Source organism: Clupea harengus, chromosome 20 (genome assembly GCF_900700415.2).
Source record: "Clupea harengus chromosome 20, Ch_v2.0.2, whole genome shotgun sequence".
NCBI lineage: Eukaryota > Metazoa > Chordata > Actinopteri > Clupeiformes > Clupeidae > Clupea > Clupea harengus.
Window position 1 is genome coordinate 3,714,439 of NC_045171.1, and position 20,649 is coordinate 3,735,087.

At 40.5% G+C, this 20,649-nt stretch overlaps 2 protein-coding genes across 6 annotated transcripts; both read left to right on the forward strand.

The window, feature by feature from the left end:
• The first annotated feature begins 329 nt into the window (after positions 1–329).
• mtmr7a (myotubularin related protein 7a) lies at positions 330–12,081 on the forward strand. Of its 2 annotated transcripts, XM_031557965.2 has the most exons (15): positions 330–666; positions 794–856; positions 2,961–3,083; positions 3,326–3,488; positions 4,113–4,270; positions 4,586–4,714; positions 6,060–6,194; positions 6,504–6,636; positions 7,756–7,865; positions 8,193–8,318; positions 9,522–9,571; positions 10,407–10,607; positions 10,961–11,095; positions 11,279–11,405; positions 11,505–12,081. In XM_031557965.2, the coding sequence occupies exons 2-15, from the start codon at positions 839–841 to the stop codon at positions 11,853–11,855; spliced, it is 1,959 nt and encodes a 652-aa protein (XP_031413825.1). In that variant the 5' UTR covers positions 330–666; positions 794–838; the 3' UTR covers positions 11,856–12,081. The 2 variants fall into 2 exon arrangements, with proteins under 2 accessions (XP_031413825.1, XP_042558724.1); XM_042702790.1 differs by having other exon boundaries at positions 331–856.
• An 84-nt stretch (positions 12,082–12,165) lies between these two features.
• On the forward strand, positions 12,166–19,140 carry cnot7 (CCR4-NOT transcription complex, subunit 7). 4 transcript variants are annotated; one of them, XM_031557967.2, is made up of 7 exons: positions 12,166–13,860; positions 14,802–14,999; positions 15,092–15,285; positions 15,540–15,701; positions 16,098–16,242; positions 16,480–16,590; positions 17,131–19,140. In XM_031557967.2, the coding sequence occupies exons 2-7, from the start codon at positions 14,883–14,885 to the stop codon at positions 17,260–17,262; spliced, it is 861 nt and encodes a 286-aa protein (XP_031413827.1). In that variant the 5' UTR covers positions 12,166–13,860; positions 14,802–14,882; the 3' UTR covers positions 17,263–19,140. The 4 variants fall into 4 exon arrangements, with proteins under 4 accessions (XP_031413827.1, XP_042558725.1, XP_031413828.1 ...); XM_042702791.1 differs by having other exon boundaries at positions 12,166–13,308; XM_031557968.2 differs by having other exon boundaries at positions 17,070–17,232.
• Positions 19,141–20,649: the final 1,509 nt, after the last annotated feature.

The following is a 20,649-nucleotide window of genomic DNA, read 5'->3' on the forward strand; positions in this document are numbered from 1 at the left end:
AACAATTTGACACTTTCTGAGGTATGGTCTTATAGGCAACTAGTTTTTGTACCTTCCTCAAATTCATTTTGATGGCATATGGTCATGTGAAGGACAGATAAACACCTGTCTTTCCCACTAGCCATCCAGGATATGCACTATGTGGTTCTGTGTTTCCTGGCTGGAACACCTTGCAAAAATCACAGCATGACATTGCCAGCGATACTGCCAAATGACACCAGTTAGTGTGTTGGCAAGCTTCTATCAGTGTCAACTGGGCTGTTGGTGGTGTTTGCAAGGTTTTTGCATGCCTTTTAGGTAGTTAGCGTGCTAGTTTTGAAACAGAACTCCTTATTGCTGCTTTAAGGGAATTTAGTAAACCCCACTGAAAGTTCTGACATGACAGGGCATGGAGATATCATGATAGTTGCGGACGCATAACGTTACGTATGATATATACACAATACACTAATAGTTTCATATGTGCCGAAAGTACAATATTATCTTCGTGGTACATTATATCAACGTAAAATGGTACACTTTGAGGACAGCAGAAAACATTAATGAAGGCTTCTTAATGGATGCTTCCCCTGGCACGAAAACCGACGAGCATTAGGACCACGGAGTTTCATCTAGCAGCATCCAGAGGCTGAGGGTGAATCACCATCAGATGTAGGGAGGATCCATGTACGTAACACCTGATATAGGCAGACACTGCATTGTATTTTTGATTTCCTAATATTTTTGAGAAGCGTGAAGCTATATTAAATGTATATTTTAATTTGAACAGTATCGTTTTTTTTTATGTTTCTAGTTAAATTTGTATTGTAGCCTGCACCTTCAGCAAAAATTGTCAGTGATGGAACACATGCCAAAGGTAACGAGGCTACAAATGACAAACATACCCTATAATGTCTTCATATGCAAGTTCCTTGAATGAATATTCTATGTTGTACATGCACTATCCTTTAAAGACCTATCAGTTTTATTGGGATGCACATAGAGGGTGCTCTGCACAATTACAATAGACAGGAGCGATGGTGGTGCGGCTGTGTTTGTTTATATAACGAAGAATGGGAAATTGAAGCCAAATCTTAACAAGGCCTCAGTCTATCTCTAGTTACCAGTTCAATTCTGAATGATTATAGGCTATATGACATTAGCATGTATAATGGCTTATTGTGCCAAAAAGTGGCGGTATTGGTTCCGGCTTGGCTTGTTAGGTTGATTTTGCGCAATTATAGTATTTGACGTTTTTTCCAGTACAAATATTTTTATTAGCGGTTGTTAATCTGCGTTTATGAGCGTAATTAGTCAATTACTAATTTACTGCAGTCTATAGAGGTCTATAATGTATTGTTTTACATGTAGCCTGATAAGATGTCTGGATGCAGAAATAAGCATAGGCTACTTATGTATTTACGATGACCAGGTAATGTGTCGTTAGTGGAGGAGCAAAAGTTATTTTATACATATACCATAGATTTTAATCTCATATAGCCTACCAACTGAGGAGAGAGGGCAGGAGACATGATGACACTTTTTTTGAAGGCCTTTTCAGGATACTCCTGCAAGAAGTTTGAGGAGTGCAACTAAATTATTATCTAGGAGACCTTTCAAAACCAAGATTCATTTTCAAGCAGGAATGGTCCTTAACACAATTATAAGCTATGATTGTATTAATGATGTATTAATAAGTCATCTCTCTGTTAAGGAGCGTTCTTGAAATACAATGATTTACCTGCTTCTTTTTCTTAATTGTTCCTTATTTTGGCATGGTAGGCCATTTCTATGTATTTTTGCCAATTGCCTATTGATGAAGATGTCTTTCATGTAGTTTATAACAAGTGTTGGTAGTGGGAAATATTGTGTATCCACTGTTTCCCTAGAATTACATCACAAAAACTGTCACCTGACACTTTGCTGAAATCTGGAAGTCAAATCCTGGACTGGCTCTGCCAAACCTACATGTCCAGTGTGTTTATATACTAGTGGTTTGGAAATGTTAGTTGGGCTAGGGACTTAAGTAATGAGCGATGATCCAGCCTCTAATGAGAATGACTGGATCAGCTAAAGTCACAAATAGTGGGATCTATGTGGTGCAAAGCTAAATTGAAAAAGTAAATCATACATTCTGACTTAGTAAAGAGATGAGCTTTCACATCCTTTGTCCATACAAAGGTCTATTCAACTTTCTTTTCAGTTATCTGTGACATTATGTATTTTTTCTGATGGAATAGGTATAAATGGGGTAGCCATCCGCCATTACCCATTCTGAGCCAAGCCCACTGTTCAGTGGCGTAACGTAGTTACGACGGGCCCAGGTGCAGGCTATTATGACGGGCCCTAGTCAGTGGCGTAAGGCAGTGGTTCCCAAACATTTTACATTCCCGTACCCCATGTTTGTAACCGCCGCCACACCCCCTCCCCCTGCGCAGATATTCAGCCTACAACACTTAAAACTGTGAAATTGTCAGGGTATGTCACTAACCGCCGCCACCACACCCCCTCCCCCTGCGCAGATATTTTTCTGTTTTGAACTGTTCAAATATCTTCAAGTGGCTTTTGAAATATTTAAGCTAGTTAGCTTTACAGTCTGATAGTTGTCATGAAATAGATTAGGACAATAATGTTCTCTAGGGACGTACTCTGCAATCAGCAATTCATATTTAGAACTAGACGTCTCATACTCATACATTTATTTTACAAGTCTGTCAGCAGTTAGCAATATGCTACTGTGGCCTTTGGCAACTCGAGTCATCTCATCTACTCCATACATATGCCCTATGCCCTATTCTAACACAGATATTGCTGCTGGTTATTCGATCAGACAACTACAGCATAAATTGAAAGGGGCCATCTTAATCGTAAGATTAAAGTACACTGTATCCAATCATAATGCAGAAAGTTAGAAATTCTCCACACAGACAATACATTCCAATTACTATAGCTACTTAATGTCATGTTGTTTTGTATTTCAGGTCTATAATGTTTTCCTGGTGGACAAAGCATTCTGCAGGAAACCCTTATCTGGTACATTGCACCTGACAGAGACACACAGCGTTTTTACTGAGAATGCATCTGGTGTTCCTAAAGAAACATGGGTGAGAAACAGAATGTAATAGAATGTACAAAATGTTCTTTATCCTCTGTGCTGTTCATAGAGGGTATTTCTAGGAAGCGAGAGACAAGTTTACATATATCACCAAAACACCAGAAGGTTTATTTTCAAATTTGACAGTCATACCATTTACTTAGTAAGCATTTGTGAGCACTCAAACATGAATTATCATTTGAAGACTCTGTGTTGATTGGACCTCTTCTGCCGTCTGCTTTTCATTGGTAGATCCTGCACAGTTTAGTGTGTCTGGTTGAGAGGCAGCCCCCTACAGACACTGGGTACCCCCTGCGAGTTCACTGCAAGAACTTTCAGGTCCTTCAGCTCATCATCCCCCAAGAGACCGACTGCCATGAAGTGCACATGTCCGTCCTGCGCCTCTCTCGTCCAGGTGACCTCCTGTCTGGTTACAAATATTTGTTTTTCAGTGTTGGTCAGTCTAAACATGAGAAACAGACTGATAGGTGAAAATTCACCCTAGTTACCTCAGGACTCCGGAGCTGCATATAAGTATATTTATTAGACAAATAACAACAATTGCAATCGGGCTCACTCCCAGCACAAGGCTGAAAGTGAAGCAATATTAAACACATCGCACAAGGTTTATATAGACAGAAGTTTAGCGTTCAGCAGGGAAAACCACGTGGTGGATTTCTGACGTCCGAGGCAAGGATGGAAGTTTTGCAAGGTCGGAAGAAGCACAGTTCGACCCTTCTTATCACCTCTGGTCTAAACATGCTCTTGTACATATGCAGACTAAGTGGCACCTAATATTCTAAGTTACACACGCACACAGAAAAGCCATTTCATAAGCACATGATTCATATAAGGTAATTAATAATACAAGGCACTTGATTATTATATTCTTAAGTCATTAACAGTGTTTGGAAATGATCTCCATCACAGACCTTGACTTGAATGTAGCTGTGTGCATGCTGCTGAGTTTTCCTCAATTCTTGGTGACATATCCACATCCAGCAATGTAATTCGTTCTGTGAATGTTCTCGTCGAACAGAGCGATATGAAGACCTCTACTGTTTCTCCTACAACCCCAAGTCGGACAAAGATGAGAGCACTGGCAGGTGGAACCTCATAGATGTGAAAACTGATTACCATCGAATGGGAATTTCTAATCAGCAATGGCACACCACCTCCACCAACCATGATTACAGAGTTAGTAAATGTTTGCCTAAATACGACTAATGCCTAAATTAGAATAATTAGCATAACCTTTGTAAGGTAATACTGTACATATCCCATTTAAGTAGTCACCTTATCTAGCAGTCTTGCCAAACAAGTTATTGCAAGGTTACAATCAATCATGCAGATCAAGAATACTGAAGAGGTCATGATTATATGTAATTTACTATTATATGCAACTGGTCCAACTTGGACATATAGATTCTAGATCTCATCCACATGAACAGATGTGTGCACATGGGTTGACCCTAATGCTTTAGTTGAAGCTCATTTTGCTTTTATTTTCAGGTGTGTGAAACCTATCCAAGCGACCTTTATGTGCCCAAATCAGCCACTCTTCCAGTCATCGTTGGGAGCTCAAAGTTTCGAAGCAGAGGTCGTTTTCCCACGCTGTCCTACTACTGCAAAGAAACCCATGTGAGTTGACACGCAGTGTCCACAGTGGCCCTCCTTACAGGGACTTCCCGAGTATTTGGAAAATCTGACAAGTCCGAAGAGATTATTTCAGTCCTTCTGAGGAATTGGAAATGATAACTAAATTCCTTAACTAAAAGGATTGGTCAAGCAGGCGTTGACTGGGGAGTCTCCGTACACATTTTACATGATGGTATTTCAACTTCTGGAGTTCAAGCTTGATAAGGAAAAGAGTCAGTGTACAAACAGTGTCTCTTTAATGCATGTATAGCATGCTACATGAATGCTACAATGAAATGAAGTCCTCTCTACTGCATGTAATGCTGAGCAAGGGTCCTAATTTAAACACTCTCCTGGGCTTTATTTGTGCACGATATGTCAAAATCATTTTGGCCACCATGCACTTTCATTCCCAGTGGCCAGATTGACCAAAGCATAATGCACTGGGCTTCAGTACGAGTTGACTTATTGCACTGGACTCAGTGAATGCGGGGTCAGGGGGTTCAGAGGTCAGAGGTCAAGCTCCTTGGGGCATCTGCGTGGGATGGGCTCTGGCACGGTCTCCCCTTCACAAGTTGAGCCCCTCGCCCCCCCCCCTCAGTCCTCCAGTGTTTCCTCTCCAGCTCTCTGACACAGGCCAGTAGATGCTGAATATATGCCTTTGACCCTTCAAACAACCCTGGGCGGGGTGACCCACTTCAGTCTCTGCCTGTACTAAATGCCTTACGCATATATGCTATCCAGATTTTTTTTGTCATATCAGACACTCGGGATACTTTGTTATACGAGGCCAAGGTCAGATTCCCATGAAGCGAAGAGCACTTTGCAAAGACACAGTGTGTTCAGAAGTATGTTAGGAGAATTCTTTATTTACGAACTGACTGGTGGGGGGGTCCTTAATGGGAATAAAACGTGTTTAGTTTTCTTTTTTTTTGTTTTGGCTAGGTTTTTACATTCCAGATTTTTCCAAAGAGATGAATATATTGGTAACCAAATGTAGTGCCATTTAAGAAGTTTTTTATACTTAACATTAGGAGGTTAATGATACAATATGCATGACCATGAGGTGTAACAAACACACTAATAGTAATGTTTTGAACCCCTCACAAATACACTAATAGTAATGTTTTTAACCCCTCACAAACACACTAATAGTAATGTTTTTAACCCCTCACAAACACACTAATAGTAATGTTTTGAACCCCTCACAAACACACTAATAGTAATGTTTTGAACCCCTCACAAACACACTAATAGTAATGTTTTTAACCTCTCACAAACACACTAATAGTAATGTTTTGAACCCCTCACAAACACACTAATAGTAATGTTTTGAACCCCTCGCCAGGCTGCCATCTGCCGCAGTAGTCAGCCTCTCTCCGGCTTCAGTGCCCGTTGCCTGGAGGACGAGCAGCTACTGGAGGCCATCATGAAGTCCAACCCCGGCAGCCAGTTCATGTACGTTGTAGACACCAGACCAAAGGTAATCTCCCTTAGCCATGGAAGAAATCTCAAGAACCAGTGGCACCTTTTCTCTTGTGCAATTTAATATGCCCTCTCCCCACACCTGCAATTGGAAATAACATTTCCACATGAATGAAAATAGTATGTAAAGGAAAACATGTATTTAAAGTTTTCCCCCTTTTTTCTTTTTTTTTTTGGAGCGGTTTGAACTCGCATGAAACATATTAGTGGCAGGTTTCAAAGTGAAGTGCGTGTCATGTGGGGGCTGCATTAATATGTGAAAATGTGCACAAATAGCTGAATTAATAATTCAACACTGTATTTCCAGTTGAATGCGATGGCAAATCGGGCTGCAGGAAAAGGCTACGAGAATGAGGACAACTATGCGAACATCAGGTTTCAGTTCATGGGCATCGAGAACATCCATGTGATGAGGAACAGTCAGCAAAAGCTGCTGGAAGGTTTTTTCACATTTCACACATTTCCAGTTATTTAAACTGATGTGTTTCTTCTTTGTGCATTATCCAGTGACTAATAGTGTGTCATTATCACATATTGTAAAAAGAGCTCTCAGAATAGTCTGTGGCAGATAGTGCATGGCAAAGCTTGCATATTTTTCTGGACTAGTCCAATCCAGTTTATGGTAGTTTTCTTGCAATCCCTCTAAAGAATTCCCATAATCCTCTTTGTTGTAAGATCAGGATACCGTGACAGCGGACCACCTATGGCTTTCATTCATTACACTGTACTCTCCACAACCAGGAGTGCATTTGTACCATAGGAGCATTTCTTGGTAAAAACCAGGGGGGTACAGTTGGGGGAGACTTTGAATCCATCTGGCTCTCATTTCTGGACTATTTTTGTTTCTTAGAGAGGACATTTCAGTACCCTTTCCTGCTAAAGGGAGTCGGAGGGCGTGAGAAGGACGTGATTGAACATTTGAAAAAATAATAGTGGCTGTAGCTGTGATAACTTCTTGCCCCAGATCGGCACTGGGGAGTTCTGATCCCGCAGAGACAAAATGGCAGTGGCATTCTCTCATTTCATATGGGGCCCTATTCCCCCCCGCTCTTCCAGGAACAATAGGCTCTGAGAAATTAACCGCAGCTAAAATGCTCAGAAAGCCAGGGTTGAATGAACCCGTTCACCTGTAAGCTTGACCGCTGCCAGCAAGCACGCTCATGAAGACAGGTATCACCGTGCAGTATCTGTAGTAGTCACCGACATTCACTTTCACAGACTTGTTAGACAGACTACGCTATCACAATTGTATGTGGTTTGCCCTCTTTCAGGGACAAATTACTTTTTCAATGGTAAAAAAAAGATTGGGTACACCAAATATGTGTAGATTTTTTTATATATTTATATACACGTCAAATTTTAGGCCCAAAGAAAATGTTGATTTAAGGAAAATGGTAGAATTTCCACATACTCATGTCATCCAAATATTCGAGCAATCAGTCTTTCTCCCTTCCTCAGACTTTCTATTTTTTTGTAGAGATGTAGATGATTTTTCAACAATAATGTCACCTAGGGCTGTACCCTATATTACTTTTGAGGTGAGGTGATTTGTTCCACAGTGTCTGAGCTTCAGTCTCCTTCCATGACGGATTTTCTCATGGGCCTTGAGAATTCTGGGTGGTTGAAACACATTAGAGCTATCCTGCTTGCTGGTGTATTCATAGCCAAGGTAAGACTAAACTCTATTTGTTTACTAGTAGCATTATAAAACTATCATTTTAGATGGCTTAAAACATCAATGTGCTGCTTATTTGTGTGTGTGCATGTTTGTGTGTGTGCATGTTTGTGTGTGTGTGTGTGTGTGTGTGTGTGTGTGTGTGTGTGTGTGTGTGTGTGTGTGTGTGTGTGTGTGTGTGTGTGTTTGTGTGTGTGTGTGTGTGTGTGTGTGTGTGTGTGTGTGTGTTTGTGTGTGTGTGTGTGTGTGTGTGTGTGTGTGTGTGTGTGTGTGTGTGTGTGTGTGTGTGTGTGTGTGTGTGTGTGTGTGTGTGTGTTTCAGGCCGTGTCAGTGAAAGGTGTAAGTGTCCTGGTCCACTGTTCAGACGGTTGGGACAGGACAGCTCAAGTGTGCTCCGTGTCCAGTGTCCTTCTAGACCCCTACTACAGGACCTTGAGAGGATTCATGGTATCATTGGCTGTTGCTCCTTCTGTATTTCCTGTGTAACAATGCTGTTAACAAATACTCAAAGTATAGCTACTGTATATAGTATAAGTATAGTAAAGCTCATGTTATGTGAGATATTATGGTTGTGATGTTAATCTCTGAGAGCCATAGTTTGCTAGCTTGGTGGAAAGCCTACGTAGAGATGGTGGGAAATGTAGCCAACAGGATAGGCATTTTCACACTGTTACATTTCATGTGGTTTGGGCCGACGGATCCTGATACTGGGTGAGTCTACTGTGGTTGTTCTGGTTTGAGTTCACATGGCTGTAAATGAGCTCATGCTGGGTAAACTCTAATATGCTAACTCTGTTAGCCCTGCAGTCACCCCTGGATGTGAAGTGTGAAAAGTGTGAGTGTGAAAATACCCTTTAAACCTGTGGTGTCTTAAAACGCTCATATTTAAACCTGTGGTGTCTTAAAACGCTCATCTTTAAACCTGTGGTGTCTTAAAACGCTCATGCTAGGAGTTACAGGAGAACATCATCAGACCCACAGCAGCTTCTCCTAAGATAACGGACTCATAAAGCTCAATGTTCTGTAAATCTCTGCGCCCCCCTTAAACACTTTGATGTTCCCCGGCGGGCTGTGCTCAAATTGAGCCTCCGTCGGTAATCCATTGACTTTGATTTCCTGAGCTCTTAACCTTGCAACAGGTGTCTGAAAAAGTAGCGCTAAACTGTTATATAAGCACATGCCACAAACTCTGAGTTTTAGTGGTGGCTTCCTCTATTTAGTAAAAACACATAATTTAGACAAACTGTCCAATTAACGATTAATTAAAGTGTAATTGACAGTGGTGGCCTGAAATATAACATAAGTGGCTCCTTGCTGTTCTTCTGGGGCTTGCTGCTTTGATCATAAGGATTTAGTCTGTCTGGCTGGACCGTTGCCAAGAGGCATCTTCACTGGAGAGCATTATTGCTCGAGCAAGACCCACTTTTTAGAATCATTTCTTGGCTTCCCAGAACAGTGAAGTACAAATGAGGTGAAATAGTTTAAGGTACCTCACGGTACAGATTAGGACTGTCTCGGAATTCTGGCTCTAGGAGTATTACATTTCCTGTCCTTCAATGTCAAAGGAATTTGGGTTTCATTTAAAAAGACCCCATTCACCCAGCCTGTATTAAAATGTACCTGAGGTGACCTGATTTTTTTGGGGTTCAGGTGCTGATTGAAAAGGACTGGGTCTCATTTGGACACAAATTTTCCCACAGGTGAGCACACAGCTTCTCAGTTTGTGTTATACGCATTATACCCAAAAAAGCTGATACGGCACGATTGACCAAAAGACTGGTATGAGACGATTGTTGGGAGTGTATGGGATGTTTCAGCATTTGTATCTTAGAGTGGTGTGGTTTAGATCACTTTCACTTTAATCCCATTCCTAAGGAGCATTTACATATTCATTTGAATCTCATTTTAATGCCATTACTCCTTTGGTGCACTTCATTTGGGAGAGTTACACCCCATTGGCACACTCAGGACCAAAGCCACCTCTCTGAGACCATACGGAAGAGGTGGTACTGGGCCACCTTCAGGCAAACCCTTACGTGGTTTAATTCCAGTGAAGCCCACATCAGGTCTCTTTTATTTAGGTTGCAGGACATCTCTGCAGTGATCACACCATATTAGAATTAGTTACCAGCTATTTGACCACTTGTGAGTAGTTGACCACTAGTGAGTATTTGACCACAAGTGAGTATTTAACCACTAGTGGTCAAATGAGCTAATAACAGGTAGTGGTGACAAATGTGGGTTAAGTGAGTATTAGTAAGTGCATAAGCCCAAATCTCCCTCATGAAAAAAGCACTCAACATTTAGAAGAAAAAGAGGGCATTGCTTGGAAAAGGGTCCCATTCAAACATCAGTGCATTGCAAAGGATTTGGTAAACTGACCATCATCAGTCCATATCTAGTTTTTCTCACCCTGACATTACAAACCAGATGCACAATAACCCTGTTAACATTATGACACTATTGTCAAGGCATGGACTAAAGAATACAAATATCAACCCTACTGTGAGTCGGACTATTTCCCTGTCAATATAGATGTAGTCACATCCATGGGGATCCCAAAGAAGTGGCACCAGTCGTTGACCAGTTCCTGGAGGTGGTCTGGCAGCTGATGGAGCAGTTCCCCAGTGCCTTTGAGTACAACGAGAGGTTCCTCATCTCTCTCCATCATCACATCTATGCCTGTCACTATGGCAACTTCATCTGCAACAGCCAGAAGGAGAGAAGAGACGAAAGGTGAAATACACAAACATTGTCGAGTGATGGTGGTGGTGTCTTTTGTCTGATAAAGTGTTTCCATAACTCTCATTTCATCCTAAAGTGAGGTCAGAGAAAACGTTTACATGATACATTTATTTTTTTTAAACCGTGGTTTGTTTGTCTTGTAACACTGCTGAGTAATTGTCAGAGGTTATTTATCCAGCAGGTTAGAAATATTGTCCTGTAAATGGAGCCTCATGTAAAGAAAACCCTCAGGGAAATATGTTAAATGTGAATCACCCTAGGCCTGACTAATATCATGCTCTTTAATAGCAAGCAACTCTTTTTTTACTGTTTTTCAATTTTGTGTTGTATTTTTGTTTGTGTAGAATTCAGGAACAGACTCATTCCATTTGGCCTCACTTCTGGGAGAACAAGTCAGAGTTCATGAATCCCTTCTATAAGCCTGACCACTGCCAGTCTCAGGGAGTTCTGTGGCCAAATACTGCCCTCTACAGCTTCAAGTATGTACAAACATGCACTGTCCTACTTGGTCAAAAGTTCCTGTGTTTTGTGTCTGACTGTTTATACAGAACAAGGACACATTGCTAGATGCAACCTGATATTTAATATAGTCACATACTATATATTTACTATATATAACTATATAGTTATATAGTTTGTTCCTGTTTGGATGATTCCTGTAGATTCTGGAGGGGCCTGTACAATCGCTTTGATAAGGGAGTCCACCCACGCCAGTCTGTGCTTGACTGCTTGATGGCCATCAAAGAGGAAAACCAACAACTGGAGGAAGAGCTGATTCTCCATCAAAAGGTTGAAGCTTCCCACCAGCAACTCCGTGTATTTATTTGGCCAGTATGATATGTTTGGTCATACAATATGTCCTTCATTCTTGTCACTTCTCCTTTGTAGAAAATAGCCACGTTGGAGAGGCAGCGAGGGACAGCCACTTACAAGAGGAATTCCATCGTGACCAGCACAGACATCTGGGCTCAGTCGGACGCAGACCTAGACCTCTTGTGCGGCAGCATACGTTCATTTCCCCTCATTAGCTTTGGTCAGCAGAGGGGGTCAGATGGCGCGCCGTTGGTCCGGCCCAGGGACACTGGCAAGGGGTCAGATCTGGACCTGTTTGCCAACAGTGACCAGGAGTCAGGGGTGGCTGACCTAAACTGCCGACTGTCCAGTGGCAGCGAGTCACTACCAAGTGAGGATATCATCAAGAACCCAGACCTGGTTGAAGCGATCTACTCTGTTGCCTAAATCCATATTGAATGAATGGCTAAGGATGGAGTGGGGGTGGCGAATTTCTGCAATCATTTTTGAATGGCCAGCACTGTAATAGGCCACTTTAATTGCTTAATTGTATTTCAGGGTATAGTAATCATATCAATGTGAACTGTGTAGGTCCGAATTGAAGGTTCCTCATGTAAATGGTTCTGCACACTCACCAGTGCATGTTCCACAATTAAATTATATGCCAACAAGATTCTGTGAATCGAGTATGTTGTAACGAATTCTTACTGTGAGTTTATTTTTTTCATCTAATAGTTTATTTTAAGCACCACCTGAAATAGATCAGATTTTACCTAGTCTAGTGCCACCAAGGGATCTTTGGCTGGTAACGTGCAGTGGCATGCAAAAAGTTTGGGCACCCCAGTTCAAATTTGTTGTTGCTGTGAATAGCTAAGCAAGAAAAAGATGACCTGATTTCGAAAAGGCATATTGTTAAAGATGACACATTTCTTTAATATTGTAAGCAACATGACATAATTTCCATCTTTTACAGTTTCAAAATAACAAAAAAAGGAAAAGGTCCAGAAGCACACGTTTGGGCACCCTGTATGGTCAGTACTTAGAAACAGACCCTTTGGCAGCTTTTAAATATTTTTTGTAGCCTGCTAAGAGTCTTTCAATTCTTGTTTGGGCCAATTATTCCTTCCAAAAGGGTTCTAGTTGTGTGAGATTCTTGGGCCGTCTTACATGCACTGCTCTTTTGAGGTCTAACCCCAGATTGTTGATGATATATAGGCCAGGGGACTGTGAGGGCTATGGCAAAACCTTCAGCTTGCGCCTCTTGATGCAGTCCATTGTGGATTGGTGTGTTTAGAATCTTTACCTGTATGCCTGTTTTGGGATCAGTTTATCTTCTACTCACAGTAACATACATTTTGACCAGGGGTGCCCAAACTTTTGCATGGCACTGTATGGTTCAGCCCATTCTCCTCTTCAGGATATAAGTCATATTCTACTTTTCTCCTTGCTAAAGATATAACAGAAATTATGCCAAGATCAACTGACATTACAACAGCCATGCAACTTGACCTCTAAAGTATACCAACAATAGCTGTACACATGTGTCCATACATTTTATTTTAATTAGGCATTGCATTCATACTTACTTCATATTAATTCAAATATTCTACGCCCGTGCTTTAAAACAAATATTTATAATATCTTTTTGCAAATCATCACATTTCTTTCTCTTGTTGTTGTTTCCAGTATGTTCTTACGTAGAAATGGTTCAAAGGTTACTCTTGTCGTAACGTCATTGACTTGCGCAGTAAGGGCTCAGGGGTGGCGTCTGTGTGTGGTTATTATAGCCAAATAAAACTATTTGAAAGTTAGGAAGACGGCCCCAATGATAAAATATTAGAATAATCGTTTATTGCAGAGTTAATTTAGGTGTAACGTGCAGTGCCTTGTTTGAGAAAAGGTAAGTTCTGCCTGGCTGGCCAAAATAAAATTTGCCTCAGGACAGGACGAATTCATGGCTAGCTAGCCAATTAGCTACTTAGCCCTTACCAGCAAGTGATTTTCTCAAATAAAGTTTGCATTCTTGCTGGGTCAGTAATAGGCGAGACCAAGTAACAACAGTGCATGGCCTGCATTTTACAAACTGACATTATCTGCAAACAACCACTGACCTCAACAAATGTGACCGATGTCTGACCAACGTTAGCTGTCTGCGTTAACTTTACACTATAACCTGGCTAGCTAGCCCAGTTGTGTCGAATGCAGCCTGTCCTAGGACAAAACATTATTTCCATTTCTTGTTACAAACAGTGTGGCTCTGTTCAAACGATAAACAATGAAATATACCACTGATGTTGTTTCACGCTGCTAGCATGTTACGCTCTAGAAAGCCAAGCAGTGACGTGACGCTGAAATCACTTTTTTTTTTGAGACAATACCTAACGTTTGGTAGCTAGGGTATGTTTAGGTTTTCCTCTTTCTATAGCGCAAAGTCTACGTCAAAGCGTCTCAAGTAAGTGTACAAGAATTGTTTGCACTCTTCTCTGGTTAAGACACTGAGTTTGATGCACTAACCTGATGACAAAAGCAACAGCATTAGCTGGTTTGTCTGTATGATCAGCATTTGGTAGGCAGTATTTGTTATACCATAATAGAACAGCACTGTTGGACAGTAGGCTACGTGATGTGTTTTGACCCTCATTGGGTCTATACAACATACTGATCTAAGCTAGTGAAAGGTAAGCATTGACTGGGGATGTTTGTGTCTGCTGTGTTGCACACAGATTGCATGCAAGGTCATACTGGTCAGAGATGATGTCCTAGCATAAAACCAAAATTGCTGAATGTCTCTGGCGTACACCAGTAACACACCAGCAAACCTCTGCTATCCTGGAAAACCAGATGTTGCCACTCTCTTTCTTTAAGCTGGATCTGCAATGAAGTATCCATGATTTGATTTCTTGACAATTATTGAATTGGACTGAGGGTAGTGTTCCACAGACGTTCATTTCTGTCAAGAAAATGTACTTATTAATACAGAAACCATTAAGAAGGTGCCCTGGTGAATTGCGTCATCTTGCCATGTTCTGTCAGGAACCAGTCTCATGGGCCTAGATGTAAATAACTATTCATGCACATTAAACTACATGTGTGGACACAACCATGGGAGAATCTGTTTACACAATTGTGTTTGTAAACCAACCCTGCACCTTGTGAAGACAGTTTTAACCAACGGTGCCCTTGCCAGGTTATTTGTGAATTTATGGAGGGAAACCAGACTTGTTTGCTTTTATTTACTTTTCTTATGATTCAATATAGTGGTAGATGAGTAGTCTCCAGATGCTGTTCTCTTGTCATCTGGTGTTGCCACGCCAACACTAGGGATCACTTAAGATGCTATCTCTGGAATCACGTTTGAAGGTCTGTGTTGACATGGGTCCTCTGTCCCTTTAGGGAGGATCAGGGCAGCAGTCCCATGAAGGGTTCCTCAAAGGTTAGCGCTCGGCCTCTGATGCCAGGCATCTAAGTTGCATTATGCCTGCAGCTACTGTGGATCATAGCCAAAGAATATGCGAGGTTTGGGCGTACAATCTGGATGAAGAGCTGAAGAGGATCCGGCAGGTCATCCGTAAATACAACTATGTCGCTATGGTTCGTTGATGGAGTCCCTTTTCCCTGTTTAAGTGCTGAGTGTAGGTTTGTTGAACTGAGACAAACGTTTGTTTTTCTGTGTGTTTCTGAAGGATACAGAGTTCCCTGGTGTTGTGGCCAGACCCATCGGAGAATTCCGAAGCAATGCAGACTACCAGTATCAGCTACTGCGTTGTAATGTTGACTTGCTGAAGATAATCCAGTTGGGTTTGACTTTCATGAATGAGCAGGGTGAATACCCACCTGGAACATCAACATGGCAATTCAACTTCAAGTTCAACCTCACGTAAGTACCCGTTTTTTATGCAACACACTCCAAAAGTCAAGGTTTCAATTCACAGTTAGCTATGTCTAGCAAGTGTGCACACTTGCACTCTGCTCATGGGTTCAGATTGAATGGTATTTTATGTCAACATACTCTAGTAGAGTATGATCTTTTCTGCATTTAAGAGCAGTATCAGTGATAATTAATCACAGACATGCTTAAAAGTTTCATGGAAGTGGTGCTAAGTGCCTAGGTGCTTTGTGTCATTCTTGCAGAGAAGATATGTATGCACAGGACTCCATAGAACTTTTGACTTCATCTGGTATCCAGTTTAACAAGCACGAGGAGGAGGGTATTGAGACCCTGTACTTTGCTGAGCTGCTCATGACATCTGGCGTGGTGCTGTGTGAGGGCGTGAAGTGGCTGTCATTCCACAGGTCAGCCCCCCTCCCTGAAGACTCAAAATAGACCTAGTTCCTACAAGGAGGTAGCAAACATTTCACAAATGTTCTTTCAAGCTTTGCTCTCAGTGGTCTTGCAGTCAGTTCAGCACTTAAAAAACACGTTGCAATCATCTTCAACAGTTCAATCAGTTCATCAGTTCATCAGTTCATCATCATAGTCTAGTTCTACTTTGTTTTTGTTTGGAAATGTATTATTTATTTGCTTAACAATGATGTGCAGGTTTATTTTTTGTTAGTTACACTGAAAACTAAACTGTTCCCTTTAAAAAAGTACATCTGGAATGTAGTGTACTACGACATGTGAATATACTTTTGAGGTTTGAGGTTTTGTGAGGTGATGTTTTGATTTTGCCCTTGTCTGTTTTGCAGTGGTTATGACTTTGGTTACCTCATCAAAATACTGTCCAACTCCAACCTGCCAGAGGAAGAAGCTGATTTCTTTGAGATTCTTCGTCTTTTCTTCCCTAGCATCTATGATGTGAAATACCTCATGAAGAGCTGCAAAAATCTTAAGGCATGAAACTGTTTGATTTAATTATCTTCATCACAACTGTGACTAATTTATCTATATTATTATCAATAACCCTTTCCGTGTGTAACAATATGTGTCTGGAAGCCACTGTTTAAAAAAATACTGCAGGTGCAACTTTTGCTGATGGTTAATAGTGTTTTGATGCAATGCCATTTATTGCAACTGTGAGTTTGATTGGCAGCTGTGAATTTGATTGGCAGCTGTGAATTTCATTGACAGGGAGGCCTTCAGGAGGTGGCAGAGCAGCTTCAGCTGGAGAGAATTGGCCCCCAGCATCAGGCAGGATCAGATTCACTTCTGACCGGAATGGCTTTCTTCAAAATGAGAGAGGTACATTCTGTGAATGGACTACAAAGCTGACTTCAACTCTTAGTAGTAATTAGTAGCATTGCATTCATACCTAAAAACAAACAGTGAGGTTGTGTAGAGTAGTGGTTCTCAAACTTTTTGTCCAGGGACCCCATGAAATCCATTTGCCAAGTCTCGCAACCCCCACACATTTTGACAGGATATTATAGGTCTAAATTCAGTTTCATCTTGAATGATGAGACTGCTTGCTGAGACAATATTAGTTTTCATTATCCACCCTGATGTAGAAAACACCATTTCTGATACAGCATGTCAAAGCCTAATATGTTGATGCACAGGGCAGCAAGATCATTTCGCGACCCCCAAAAAACGTTTGGCGACCCTACTTGGGGTCCCGACCCCTAGTTTGAGAACCACTGGTGTAGAGGGTGATGTAGTAGATGTGTTAATTACACTCATTTTTATACATCTCAACCAGCTCTTTCTGGTTTCTCGACTAGCAGTGCGTGGGTTCCATATGACGACTGCAGTACCCATTGTACACATTCTCTTGTATCGCAGATGTTTTTTGAGGACAACATAGATGATGCCAAGTACTGTGGCCACCTCTACGGGCTGGGCTCAGGCTCATCCTATGTCCAGAATGGCACGGGCAATGCTTATGAGGAGGAGGCTAATAAGCAGCAGTCATGACATGTAACCTTTGACCCCTCCGCCTCCCAGGACTTCACCTCACTCCATCTTGTCCAGTCCTCCAGCAGCATGAAATATCTCCACCGTTTGAAGGCAGTATAATGTTCCGTAGTATGGCAAAGGCTTTTTCCCCGGAATCTTGTATTTCCAAGGTTGGTCGACAAACGAATTGACACGGAGAAGTTAGTGCCGGCTCCACCCCACTCCAAACACTGTCTGGAACACCACGATCAAGCATTTCATGTTATTTTCTATGAAAGCTCCTTGAAATTGCTTATGGGTTTGTTTTGAACTTCACACGCAGGGCATCATATAAACATCTGTTTGTATTTTTGTTAGTTACATTTTTCTTAAAAGTAAGTATTTTGCACTTTAAAAGCTCTCGTCAGACTCGAATGAAAAGCTACAAGAAATGATTTCCCTTTGTTGCCTTCTCTTTCACAACATTTGTTTCAATCCATTCTTTGAAGAGCAAAGGTGTGACTAGAGTACTTGATCTAATTCATGTTGTCCCCCAACAGATCTCAGCCTTAATATCAGCTACATTTTGTTTTCTTCTCTAGAGTCTAATTTATTGCATTTAGTTTGTTTTGTGTCAATCATTGGATAGCTGAGTAACACTGTTTTGTTATGTTGTTGTGTTATTCCCTGATAATAGGATTATGGCCATGTTCTCTTATTTTGATAGACTATTTTATGGACATGTCTTCCATTCATACATCTACAGAAACACACACACACACACACACATCTACAGAAACACAGACAGGCTGGTGCAACACCATTTTACTGTTTACTAAGGGTGAGCACCAGCTTTACAGTACAGTACAGTACAGTACAGTATGGTATGGTGAGACAAGTGATTCCTAACTGCCATTATTAAGAACATTTTGATCTTTTTTTTTTTAGGCTGTAGCCCATTTTCATTTTTAAGAAAAAGTTGACATAAGGGTTTTGTAGGGTTTTAGTAAGAAGAGGAGCTCAAAGCCTTTTATTCATTGAAGAAATAATGCATAGAAATAATCTATCTTATCCCGCCAACCTAATATCAGTGGAATCCTTTTTACTTGCATTGTGGATTGTTGAACAAAGCGCAAAGTGTTTTTGTGCGTTTTGTTTTCTCTGACTCGTTTTTGTTTGTCACTTTAAAATTCTGTGTTGCCTACAGAAGCACTGCTGCACGTGCCGCAGGTGTTCAAATAAATGCTGTGTTGAACAGTATCCCAAGCTTTTCTAAAGGCTTGAGTGACTTGTGTCTAGTTGTGCATGGGCTCAGCCTCTTATCATTTGTTGACTGTCAGATGTGGCGGAGAACAGCGAACCTCAGCCCCTTAGCTGCTTTCTTTTCCTGTAAGGGGTGATCTGGAGTTGATGTGTTTGTGTTCATGAAAAGTAGAGGTTCAGTTGGTTCAGTTTCTGCGATTTAGCGGAATGCCTCCTACATCAGTGTAAACATCCATGGGCGTGAATTAGGTTATGTAGAATCTACGGAAGCCTGAAGGTGACCGTTTTGATGATTTTGACATTTCTAGACGTGACTTGAAAGTTCAGCTGTTGCATGTGTATTGTTGCGGTTGGGATTTTGCGAGAAGAATGCTAATGTGATTAGGCTATCGTTTATAGCAATATGTATGATTTTGGTTTACTGCAACCGTGTTCTTACCTAGTCTCAGTGGATGTTTGCATTCAGTGTACCAGGCATGACGCTTAAATCAAGAAACAGCCATGGATGATTCCAATTTTTATGTTTGAGGTGAGACTTCTGATAGTTTGGTGACTTATTTATGTGTAAAAGGATTCATCTTAATGAGGATATGCAACGTAATGGGTGAGTTTTTAGAGCTTTTGTAAATAAAAGCTTTGTTTTTTTCTAACACATTAACTGAGCATGTAAAATTTGTATGTGTTTGTAGACATTGGTTTTTATAGAAATACAAGAAAAGGCGAGAAAACATTGTTTGTTATCACTTTTTGTGAAATGAAATAAGTTGCGAAAGTCAAATTCTGACATCAATAGGACAACACTTTATTTTTCTAGCACCTGTTATGCATATAGCACAAAGTGTTTTATACAGATGCATTAATAAGTAGCAGATTTTACAGAGACATAACATTGAAAAACATAATGTTGGCAATAATTTTCACAACAAATATAGGTGACAGAAATAATGACGTTACAGTATCATTCTGAGTTTTTTATTTCATTTTGTTTTCTGATGCATTCAAGATCCAGATTTTCAAATAGTAATATAATTATGCAGTTTATGATTCAAAACGTTTAAAGAGCAAAACAAAACCATTCAAAGGGCTTGGCATTACCAGTTCCAAGTGATCTTGAGCAGCCAGTTGAAACAGAACACTGCTGAATATTGATATAAAAGATATTAAAAGATATTATTATAATGGCCACAACAACTTTGCATAGCACATGGGTATCATGAGGGAAGTACAATGTACTTGCATCCCATGTATTTTATAACAGTACTACAACTATTAAGTCAATAATTAAGACAACTATTACATTTTTTTCAAACATCTGAGATATTATATTATTAGAGATATTGGAGAACATGGAAATGGCATTTTCAGTTATAATTTTTTACATTTGTTTTCTAAATAGCATCTAAAACATGGTATGCCTTTTGGATAGTTCGCTGAACAGTGCTATGTTATGGAGCTGGCCACCATGTTAAAAGAGTGGTATTGTTAAAGTACAGCTCTCCATCATGACAAAGGACATTTGTACTCATGATGAACAAGGAGACTAGAGCTGGAGTTTCAGGGCACAAAGATGACCGGTAGTGATAAGAAATAATGACACATTCATTACAGATGTTTCAGTCATTTCTGTAATCCTTGAAAAATAATCAGTAGGAACTGATCCATTTCAATTTCTGAAAATCTCTGATATGGAAATAAAATTTGAAAAAGTAGAAAACCCAATGCTGCAGAAACCCCCCAAACTTGCACCGTGAAGATCTGGCTATTTTGGATGAAGTGCTTTCTAAGGGATTTTTCTCAAAGATAATCTGGGAGATCCTGGAAGGGCTGTTATATAGTGTGTTTTCATTTCACACTATTACCTGGCAGCCTTTTTTCTTCCCTCCTAACTTTGATATTTTGTTGTAGCCCTACTGTAAATACTATGAGGTAGCTCAGTTTCACCCATGTGAAAGAATAGAAAATAAATACATTTCTATATGTAAATCAAAATATATTTTGGTCAACTAAGTAGTATAAAGCCAATAATATGATTAAAATAAAGAGAATGAACCTCCCCGTCATGTATGCTCACCAAAAGTGTCTAATATGAAGACACTGCTGTCAGCAATTACTTATAGTGTGAAATAATCTTGGGTCATTAGTGTGTTCACATCTAGTAGCCCA

Coding starts and splice junctions, on each gene's coding strand:
- mtmr7a (XM_031557965.2), top strand. Junction 3,084..3,325: donor GTGTTCCTAAAGAAACATGG/GTGAGAAACAGA, acceptor TTTCATTGGTAG/ATCCTGCACAGTTTAGTGTG. Junction 6,637..7,755: donor TCAGCAAAAGCTGCTGGAAG/GTTTTTTCACAT, acceptor TTTGTTCCACAG/TGTCTGAGCTTCAGTCTCCT.
- cnot7 (XM_031557967.2), top strand. CDS start 14,883: ATGCCTGCAGCTACTGTGGATCATAGCCAAAGAATATGCGAGGTTTGG. Junction 15,000..15,091: donor AATACAACTATGTCGCTATG/GTTCGTTGATGG, acceptor GTGTTTCTGAAG/GATACAGAGTTCCCTGGTGT. Junction 15,286..15,539: donor AACTTCAAGTTCAACCTCAC/GTAAGTACCCGT, acceptor TCATTCTTGCAG/AGAAGATATGTATGCACAGG.